Below are 11,634 nucleotides of genomic sequence, written 5' to 3' on the forward strand. Positions count from 1 at the left end.
ATTGAATCACTCTTGTTAAAATAAAATAAAAACCAAATTTGGAAAATTTAAAAATCAAATTACATTTTCTCGTAATAGGGATGACATATTGTCGCATGCACGAGATTGCATGTTTTTTTTCAAATGAGAAGGCAATGAAGATTCTAAAACAAAAAATTATTTGACCAAAAGTATATATCTGACTGGTTTATTTCACATTTTATAGAGAACACGTGTCAATTTTTAGGCCCAATCAACAAGGCAAACCAAAAAACCAAGTGTAGCATAAAATTGAAGTGCAGAAAAACAACAGGTAACAATCACACAAAAGATGTCATCCTTTTACATACAAGTTTAGTAGCAGTTAGATGCCGATGCCCAACTTATTTCCTAGAATAATTCGGGAAGAGATTGTTTTAGTTACTTAACTACAGTGAATACTGCAAGAAGGTTAGAGATCATGACAGGGCATTCTCCCTTTTCATCATATTCAACAAACTCCCCTCCGGACAAGTCAACATCTGTAAACGCTGTTCCTTCAATCTAAGGGGAAATAAAACGAGTAAATAATGTAAACGAAAGCAACAATGCAGCACTCAAAAGAATCATGACAAAATGTTTGTGAAAGAGAGTTACATTTCATAAAAAATAGAAGAAAGCACAAGATTGGCAAAAAAAATAATCGACAAGTTGCAAGGAGAGCTTAAAATTTTAGTTGGCCAACTCAATTTTTCATGAAGCAGTTGGGAGGTAAAACTTGAAAGATTTGTAATCTTTCGTGTTAGGAAGTTGATTATTCAACTGTCCCTGCTCCCCCATTTGATGGTTGTGCTCCTCACAACAAGGAAAGCAACGAAACTTGGAACAGAACCACACTGAAGTGTAAACTTTGTGATACAGAGCTTTTCCTTCTTCCATATTCTATTGTATTTATTGGTGAACCTTTTGATGTTACGTTTTCTTTTCAGGTTTACTCTATTTAATCAGCCAAACCAAAAGTATCTGAGTACAACCATCGATACCTCAACATAGACATTGTAGGTTCCTTTCTCCAATTAGCAATCAAACAATGAGATAAAATTTATAGGGCCTTGGAATACTAAGCTGTCATAACTAAGGGCAAAAGGCATATAAAAACTATCACTGCGATAGAATTCCTGAATTATCATCACCTAAACTCCTTTATTAGCAGCAAGAAAACATCAACTATTTTCTCCACCCTTGTGTATTGTTATTTCCTTCTTCTATCAATAAATGCAGAGCATCGAGTTTTGTATATAAGAAATTAATACTCTACTAATTATGAAGTAAGCTTTGAAGATGCATGAGAAAAAAATGTTTTCACACTCAAACCAGATAAAAAATAATTTGACGTACTGATTGAACTTTCCACCCGCTACCAAATACAAAGTCCAGAGGCTCATAACCCCTGCAGTCAAATAACATTAGAGGAGCAGACTTTCCATTCTCAGCATCTGCCTGAGTAAGAGGACGGCCCCGGCCACTGATCATAGTCACAGTTCCTTCCCTAGTACAAAACTTGCACTAGAAGTTGAAAAAAATAAGAAATTACTATAAAATGACAAATTATCCTCGCCAAACCTAAATCAATTAGTCTAACAGTTATTTAAGAAAACAAAAATATATGTTGCCAGATATTATTCTTAATTTCTTACGCGTGTGTGTCAGGGAGAGTTTACCTTTTGTGCAAGATGGGTTTCACCCTTGCCTTTTGTAGAAGAAACTGTCTCATTCAAGCTAACACAAGTCTCTTTCTGTGTCACTTCTCCACAGTTTCCACATTTCAGCTAAATGTAGTAGATGAAAAGTACACAAAAGTGTGAGGAATGATTTTTGAAAGAATGAAAATTGTTACCGATTCTACTTCAAGTATATTCAAAACAAGGTTTAATCAGTGAAGATAACTTAAAAATCATTATCAGATCTAAATCCCATTTGAATGGTCATTTTCTGTGATATTCATGAAATGCCATGATCCATAATGTAAATAAGCTGAAACACGCCTTATGCCAAACAAGATGACCATAAAAGATTTTACAAAGTGATAATAATTCTTTTATGCTAAAACATGGGAAATAAACAAATGTCAATTACATATACTCAAATCAAGTTAACAATTTACATTAATCAAAACGAAGGCTCAAACGATGATCCCCATTCCCCACACTAATTTAACAGCTTGAAAGAGAATTTAATATGAAACAATTAGGCGTGACATTTACACGAATAGCAACGGATATTATTTAGCTTTCCAGCCCACCACATTGACAGTTACCAGCTGTAAAATACACATCAGGAAACAGGACATACTATTCTGGAAAGACCAGGATGCAATTACAGAGATGTAAATCCAGACAATACCAACCACAAAATCTCAGCAACATCATATAATTTACCTGCCCTCATATGCTCATGCAGTCATGCGTAAAGGTTTACGTTTACTGTCTGCATGTAGATTAGGTTCAAGCTATTTCAAAGTCAGTGCAACTAAATTAGACAAAATCTTTACCTAACACTCAGAGAATGCAATGTGAAAAATATAGGGGAAAATTCTGACAACACCATATTAGCATACTATCACAATGAAGGCATGGAATTCCACAAATAAATTACAAATGAGTTGAGCATGAAAACTATAATCCAAAATGGATGATTAAACAGCAAATGAAAGTGACAACTAAACTAAACTAAACAGGCGTACAATAATCTCTGCCCCTGAAAAACACAGAGAGGAAACCAAATCAACGCATTAACCTAAACATAAATAATAATCGAAATAAAGCGACAAAACTGAGAATCTATTGCAACCTATGGGTGATCAGAACTACCGAATCCGACATACAAGTTCAAATACGACCATAATTCATGAATAATCTCCGATTTAGTCAAAAGTTGTGGACAAAATCGACAAAAAAAAGAAAAGGGAGATACCTTGAAGTAGTAGGCGAAGTTAGCATCATCGCAACCGTCCTGAGGCTGGAGGTCAGTGAGATTCTCAAGCTCCGCGCTGATCATCAACATGTAGTTCACCATTCTTGACTGTAAAAACTTCGAATCTCCGGAATTCTCGCTCGTGTCCTTGCTCTACTTTTACGTAGGTATCTGAATACAATTGTCGCGTTTCATCCCAACGCGACATCGGGATTAAACCACGATTTCTTTTTCTATTTATACGCTAGACTCATTTGTGGTCGTCGATCATGGTTCGACACCTGCGAACCCTTGCACCCCACCACGGTCCCCTGAACGGAACCGAAATCGAAACCAAAACCGAAATTTTGTCCTATGATTAGGGTTTCTAAAACTAAAAAATTGAAATGGTATGTAATAGTTATCAAAATTACGAGGTTGAATTTGGATTTATGATTTTATTGGAATGGGTTTGATTTGATAAGTAATTTCAGTGATATTATTTTTTTATACATTTGACATTCATCGCAATTTACCGAATTTTATTTTGTTTATTCAAGTAAATCAATAAATTTGAAATTCATCGTCTCAAATCACTTAATTCAGATGCAACCTAAATTAATATAGAGTTCACTCACATGGAATAGATGTAAATAATATAATTTTTTTAAAAAGTAGATGTAGATAATTTAATTTATATGATAATAAATCAATAAATTTGAAATTTATCGTCTCAAATCACTTAATTCAGATGCAACCTAAATTAATATAGAGTTCACTCACATGGAATAGATGTAAATAATATAATTTTTTTAAAAAAGTAGATGTAGATAATTTAATTTATATGATTAAAATAGTTCATTTATATAAACTGAAGTTAGCCCTAATTTGTTTATTTCATTTTAATATAAGGATTTATATTTATGGATGATTTTAAATAATTAGATTGGACGATAAATTTAAAATCGAACCAAAAAAATATGTCATGTAACACAATTGATTTCAAATATTTCATTATAATTTTGAGTTACATGCATACAATAGATCTGAGATGTAAATTTTAAATCAAATACACTCAATTTCTTCTATCTAAATACAACCTCGTTGAATATGTTGCAAGAAAACATCAAACCACCATGCATCATCCCTCTACGATGCAGTATAACAATTTAGTAAGGAAGAAGAATCAACTTTGGCGGAGAATTTTTGCTTTATGGCGAGTGGGTCCAGCTCTGTTTTTTTTTTTATTCATCAAGAAAAGCAGTATTTGATGTTTTCTTAAGTTGGCCGGTTTTGGAATTAAGTTTCTGGTCATGAATTCAGTTTATGTTCACCAGTTTGTTGTAATTTACGTTTTTATTAGTGGGTGCTTTGATTCAAAGTAAAGTTTCTTGAAGTTTCCTATTTTTAACGAAAAAGCTTTGATCTTGATATATGGGACTCGATATTTTATGTTGACCTGTGAGGAATTGTTGAAGATCTCAACAAGTGTGAACTTGACACTCTTCTTGATGCTTAAATTTGAAAACGAAATCATAGAAAAAAGTGGGTTAATATTGGAAAATAGATAGTCGAGATGAAGAGAGGCAAAGATGATGGAAAATGTTAAGATTGGAACTTGGACTTAACTCAACACCAAAAGCTAGCTCAAGGGGAGAGGATTGTTCAAACCAATATATGCCACTCAAAAGTTATTTATCCAACCGATATGGGACAATTAACAGAAAAGTTATGGGCCAATGTTTCCAAGGCTTCATTTGAATGATACAGACAAAGGAGGGCCAAAAGCACCTCCAAGGAACAAAATTTAGTTTCTTCCTCTGAGCCAGGTAATGAATTTCAGTTTCTTCGTGTTCTTTCTTTTGAAATATGGTGGCTTCATACTTTTTTGTACGTTTAGCCTTTGCCTCATATTTTTATGTTTTTACTTGAATGCAGTCATCGTCATTAGATCAGGTTTCCTGTTTTTTCTATGCTGTGTGCAATCTTTTGTAGTCCATTGATACACAGTTATTGTCAGATTTAAGCGTAGATAGAGTTTATGTCATTTTTTCCTCTCGCCAGCAGCCTTCCAGACTAGTGTTTGAGAAGCAGTATATCCCATATTCTGAGTTGAGCTATCCGTTAGCACAAATAGAGCCGAGAAAAAAATTGGCTGAAGATGACTTTGCCGTTCCATTTTTCACAAATTCCAGGCCAAGTCAAGTAAATGACAGAGAAAAGGCAACTCCATTCAATCCCGTCCCTCTTATTTTAATCACACGTTGAAAATTTCAAAAGCAATTGTTGATGCTCTATTTGGACCTGACGATGTTGTGGGAATAATAGGTCAGAGACACTTTTGGAAAGCAAGAAGAACTATTACTAAGTAAGTTATATGCTTGCCCTATATATCTTCTGAATATGATTTAGAAATTTTCCAGATTAAATTTTACAGATGAAGTGTGGTTTTGAGTTATTGATCTGTCGCATCTGGAGGTTATTTATTTTCTCCACGATAATAGATTATTCTTGTAGCTATTCAGGTATTCTTGGAGGTTTTTTCTTCTCTTTTCGGTGCATTTCAGCTATCCCTTCATCAATTCCATCTTTGGTTTTCTGCAAAATTAACTTTCCGGCCTTTCAGTTTTTGACATAATATTTTCTTTATTAGCAGCCAACAACGAATTTTTGCGTGTCAGATATTCGAGTTGCATAGACTGATAAAGGTTGGTGCGCAGTTTAACTGGCTTCGGGTCTTCTTCCATACTGCATGCCAATCATGACTCAGGCGCGTCTGTCGAGTAAACCAACGTTCCTTCTATGGCCAATCAACAATCCACCCGAGAAACGAATTCAAGCATCCAACATGATGCGACTAACATGGATGGCATGCCACCAAGGATATTGAAGTACAATGCATCTTGTCAGTGGCGACATGAAATCAAGACACGTGCTTCCACTTTTTCCGCTGTCCCCCACTCCAACCATCGATGCCTCCCCTACCTCTATCCCTGACCATCCTCAGCCGGAACACTCTCCAGCACGAGTCATTAAGGTCGTTCCTCTCCATTCCAAGTTTGCTTCTGAATCTGCGCTGCAAGAATTTTTCGATCCATGCAAGTGGAAAGAAGGCGGCATGACTCTTCTATGTGAGACTTTACTGCTTAGGACTTGGATTTTAGTTCATAATTGGTCGTCCTTGTTAACGGTTTATTTCATCCTATTCGTGTGGACATTGTCTCCAAGATAGGATGATTGGTCAAGATTTACTCATACATATATAGGACCCATTTTTTTTTGAAATTGAATGTGTGCAAGATTTTTTTTTTTATCCGTTGAAATGAAGTGAAGATAGGCTACATAAGTAGGATCTCATCTACCCTTGTTATCTTGGTAGGGAGTATTGAAAGTTGTGGATATTTATTGACGTGATTAAGAGATAATGAATATGGTCAACGTGCATTTTAATTTGAATTTAGTACCTCCAAATTTATTTCTAAACTTAATATCACTTTATTTAAATAACAAAAACTTATGTGAGACGGTCTCACAGATCGTATTTGTGAGACGGATCTCTTATTTGGACCACCCATGAAAAAGTATTACTTTTTATGCTAAGAGTATTACTTTTTATCGTGATTATGGATAAGGTTGACTCGTCTCACAGATTATGATCCGTTAGACGGTTTCACATGAGACCCACTCTATTTAGATTTGAACACAAAGATCATTTTAAAATTTTGTGAAGGTCGTGTTTGTATAGAGTTGTTAGAAATTTTTATTTCACATGAACGTTTTAGGGTTATTTAAAATCCAAAAGAAAAACTTCAATTTTGATCTTATATATTTATTTATTTGTGATATTGATCTTCTAAGTTATCAAATTTCAAATTTAATCTATTTCAAATTTAATCTGTTTTCGTTGGGTTGTTTGTCTTTTGTTTTTTAAGGCAATGTAATCATTTCTCTGAAGTGACGGTGATATTGTGTTAATGTTTGCTCTGTCACATCAATACTCTCGATGAAAAATTATTAAAATTGTCAAAAATTGGAATATATATTATTAAAATTGAAATTTAGAGTAGGTCTCCGGTCTCAGGAATCTTTCTTTATGAGACGGTCAACCTTACCGATATTCACAATAAAAAGTAATATTTTTAGCATAAAAAGTAATAATTTTTTATGGATGACCCAAATAAGATATTTGTCTCACAAAATACGACCCGTGAACCGTTTCACATTAGTTTTTGTCAGAAAATTAATAGCATAAAGATCGAAATAACAAAGATGTAAATATATAAGATCAAAAATACAATTTTCACAAATCCGAATCTCAAAATTTTTTGTCCAAACTAAATCCTTTCTGAACATATACTTTGGTGAAGTGTGGAAACGACAACCAATACTGCATTAAGCCAATATCATGGAGCTAGTTAATTAGGTTATACGGTCATAAATATTTCTTTTCATTGATAATTTATTATTTTATTACAAGTTATATCTCAATTTCTAAACGCAACGAAAAATAAGAGATGCGATCCAGTTAATTTTTAATTTTAAGTAAAATATCGATAGATTTGCATATTTTTTTAAAAATAAATTGTGTATATTGCATTTATATATTTACACGTCATTAATTTATGAAAGTTATACCATTAAGTAAAACCAAATTTTAGAACCAAAATGTTTGGGGTACATATCTTGTGAGACGGTTTTACGAATCTTAATCTGTGAAATCGGTCAATCCTATCGATATTCACAATAAAAAGTAATAATTTTTCATGGATTACCCAAATAAGAGATATGTCTCACAAAATACGACTCTTGAGACCGTCTCACACAAGTTTTTGCCAAATGTTTGATAAATTCAATCATAAGAAAAAAAATTTGAGGTTTTTTTTAAATAAAAAATGTACTTTTGAAATTCAATTTTCTACAATGGATTATCTTTCAAAATTTTGTAGAATACCATTTTTGAAAAATGTTTGGTCATTATAGTTTATTTTTTGCACTTCGACCTATAGATTTTGGACTAGTTGGAACTCTAATATATCCAACGTGATATGGATCTTTAATGTGTAAAAATTATAGGTAATTTCTATTTATAAAATGGATTTAAATGAAAATGTGATATATATTTATATATATAATTGGCAAATAAATACAAAATTACAAAAACAAAGTCAGTTTCCCTCTTCTTCTTTTTTTAAAGCATATGTACACAAAGTTCTTTTTTTTAAAAAAAAAAAAAAAAGAAAAAGAAAGAAAGAAAAGGAAGAAAAATGGGCCCAATATTTTAAAGAGGTCCCTAATCGAGTGAATGGACCTAAATTAAAGATAACATATAAAAAATCCAATGGATCCATATATATATATATATATATATATATATATATATATATATATATATATATATATATATATATATATATTATATATATATATATATATATATATATATATATATTTATATATATATATATTTATAATTATATATATATATATGACGCACAAAAATGCGTTAATACTAAGGGTGTTCATCGGTCGATTCGGTTCATTTCTCGGTTTTTTATTTCGATTTTTTCGATTTTCGGTTTTAGAAATATATAATCCGATATCCGAACCATTGTTCTTCGGTTCGGTTCGGTTTTTTACCAAAACGATTCGGTTATTTCGGTCGGTTAATTCGTTTTTTTATAATTATTTAAATTAATAATATAAATATGTTGTAAAATATAACATGTTAACTTTCTATGTGTTTTCTTTGTAAAATATTTAAATATAAGGTCTAAATTATTTAAACAAACAACAATCAACTAAAAATTATTCAAAATGGTTTTTAATTCACTAAATATCGTATCAAAATATATAATATAAAAAAATTATTAATTTAATGAAATTTTGTTTTTTTCGATTTTTTCGGTTTTGACATATATAATCCGAAATCGAACCAAATAAACTTCGGTTTTAACATTTATATCCGAATTACAAAATTCGGTTTTCGGTTTGAATCGTTATTCGATTTTTTGGGTTTGGATTTTCGATTTTATCCGAAATGAAGTTTGAACATCCCTAGTTGATACACATTATAATTTTTTAATTAAAAATAGAATAATGAATGTTAATGATTTTTTTTTCAATATTTATACCCCTTTATCTATACATATTCTATGTCCATCTCTCCTGAATTTAAAATTCATATAATAAAGGTGATCTTGCATATGATCATAAGAATACAAAAATAATGGCACTAAAAAATTATCCACTTTTTATTAAATCCCAATCCACTTTGAACTTTAATAATTTTTAATGGACTTTTACATCCATGAACATCAATATTCAGCCGAATATATGTTATTGCACACAATAATTATAGTTTGTAGTAACAATTATGTTCTGTTCAATAGATATCATATATTTTTCAATCATTTGTGATAAACGAACAATAATATATGAATCGCACGTGCGATTAACGACTTCGTAAATGTATTTCATCCTACCAAATGTAAGATATGACATTTTGGATGTCTCTTGTAAGGTATTTACGAACACTTAACATCTTGTGAAATATCTTATCACATGTTTTTTCGAATTCGAAAAACATGTTATATTAAATACTTCCACGATGTAACCTCCATAAGATACTCTACAAAATAAATAAATATATAAATATATATATATATATATATATATGTATATATGTCTGTGTGTGCGCGCGCGTGCGAGGGCACACATGAGATTATAGTGGTATTTTACTAATGACTATGCGTTTTGGTGGGAAGGGATAAGAATGGACGAGGACAAGCTTATCAATTCTAGTGACAACTCACCCATTATTTTTAAATCCTTCTTTAATTAAACAAAAGTTTGGATAAACATATTATAATTACAATGTGGGGTCCATTTTAGATCGTGATTTGTGGGCCGTTGATATGTCATCTTAAGGGTTTTTTTTAAAAAATATTATAAATTAATAAAATTATTTTAAAATATTGTGTAAAAATAGTATAATCCGGGATTTACTGTCCCGGATTCATCTTTTTTTTTTTTAAAAAGGAAAAAAATTGGGGGCACGATTTTTAAAAAAAATAAAAAAGAGATCGACGACGGTTTACGCAAAATGCGACGGTTTAAACAAAAGCAGTCGATGTTTAAGCAAATACCGTCGCTAAGGCAAATACCGGATACCCTGTCACGGATTCTAAGAATCCGTGTCACTAGTAGGATTGCATATGCTCGAATATAATTGTTCCTCATATTCATTCTCGCAACTTATTTCTTTATTCGATTTATATTTGCAAAATCCATATTTTCTACTTTGATCATATATTAATATTATTTATCGTCAATTTCATTTGTAGAGATACGATGATTTAATGTTTAATTTCGTTGATAATATTATATTTACATATTAAGAAGTAATTTCTTTGTGTAATTTTATTTATATTACTTGTCATTTATTTCAGATATTAGGCTCGTCTGTTGATATTATTACAAGTTCCGTATAATTACGTTTAATATTTTGTTTGTATTATTTTATATTATATTAATGTAATTATAATTTTTGTTCACTAACATTATTAACTATTTTTTAATATCGCGATTAAGTATAATTTAGTTAAATAGGATATCTTTAATACCCGGATCTGCCTTATCGACAGGTTTGCGTAAACTGTCGCCGATCTTCTTTTTATTTTTTTTTAGAAATCGTGCCCCACTTTTTTTTTTCCTTTTTTTAAAAAATAAAAATAAAAAAGATGAATCCGAGACAGTAAATCCCGGATTGTACTATTTTTACAAACCCTCGCAATCTACCATATTTTTACAATAGTTTTATTAATTTATAATATTTAAAAAAAAAAAACCCAGCTTAAGTTCCAACAGTGCTCAAGGCAGACACCATCGCCTTCAGATCAATTTTCTGTAGGTCTTTTTTGTCAATGTTTTGATTTTCGAGACTTATAAATTATAGTCTAATTTTTAGTTAATAACATTTTTTTTCCACCATTATATCCTTATTAAGGAAATATTAGAAGTAATTGAATTTAGATAAAATAAAAAAGTTCGATTTTAGCTTTTTTTAATCTATATAAAAAAATTAAACAAGTATGTATTAATGATACTTTTATTATTGAAAAATGTATGTTTTATATATAAAATATTGGTTTTTTTAAATCTATATAAAAAATTTGAACAAGCATGTATTAATGATAATTTTATTATTGAAAAATGTATGTTTTATATATAAAATATTACAAAAATTTGTTTGAGACGATCTCATATATCGTATTTTATGAGACGATCTCTTATTTGGATCATCCGTGAAAAAAATGTTACTTTTCATACTAAGAATATTATTTTTTAGAGTGAGTCTCATGTGAGACCGTCTCACGGGTCATAATCCGTGAGACGGGTCAACCCTACCCATATTCACAATAAAAAGTAATACTCTTAGCATAAAAAGTAATACTCTTTTATGGGTGATCCAAATAAGAGATCCGTCTCACAAATACGACCCGTGAGACCGTCTCACACAAATTTTTGCCTATTTTTTATTATAAATATCGATAAAATTGACTCGTCTCACGGATAAAAATTTGTAAGACCGTGTTACAATAAACCTACTTATAAATACTTTGACGATAAATTATCACCAAATTAATTCGTCATGGAAAATGAGTGACCCCAAAAATCCCACGTCCGCTAGTTTACATTAGTTATTAAATTAAAATTTCGAAATAC

General features: G+C 30.9%; 1 protein-coding gene and 1 long non-coding RNA gene across 2 annotated transcripts; one reads left to right on the top strand and one right to left on the bottom strand.

The window, feature by feature from the left end:
• Nucleotides 1–243: 243 nt before the first annotated feature.
• Nucleotides 244–3,161, bottom strand: LOC140816867 (uncharacterized). Its single transcript, XM_073176350.1, has 4 exons — nucleotides 2,932–3,161; nucleotides 1,680–1,787; nucleotides 1,357–1,524; nucleotides 244–522 (listed from the first exon to the last, which is right to left on the bottom strand). The coding sequence occupies exons 1-4, from the start codon at nucleotides 3,031–3,033 to the stop codon at nucleotides 400–402; spliced, it is 501 nt and encodes a 166-aa protein (XP_073032451.1). The 5' UTR covers nucleotides 3,034–3,161; the 3' UTR covers nucleotides 244–399.
• Nucleotides 3,162–4,634: 1,473 nt separating this feature from the next.
• LOC140816721 (uncharacterized) lies at nucleotides 4,635–6,225 on the top strand. Its single transcript, XR_012114614.1, has 3 exons — nucleotides 4,635–4,739; nucleotides 4,931–5,278; nucleotides 5,567–6,225. It is a non-coding gene; the product is annotated as an uncharacterized lncRNA (long non-coding RNA).
• The last annotated feature ends 5,409 nt before the right edge of the window (nucleotides 6,226–11,634 follow it).

Source organism: Primulina eburnea, chromosome 16, assembly GCF_022965805.1.
Source record: "Primulina eburnea isolate SZY01 chromosome 16, ASM2296580v1, whole genome shotgun sequence".
Classification (NCBI taxonomy): domain Eukaryota; kingdom Viridiplantae; phylum Streptophyta; class Magnoliopsida; order Lamiales; family Gesneriaceae; genus Primulina; species Primulina eburnea.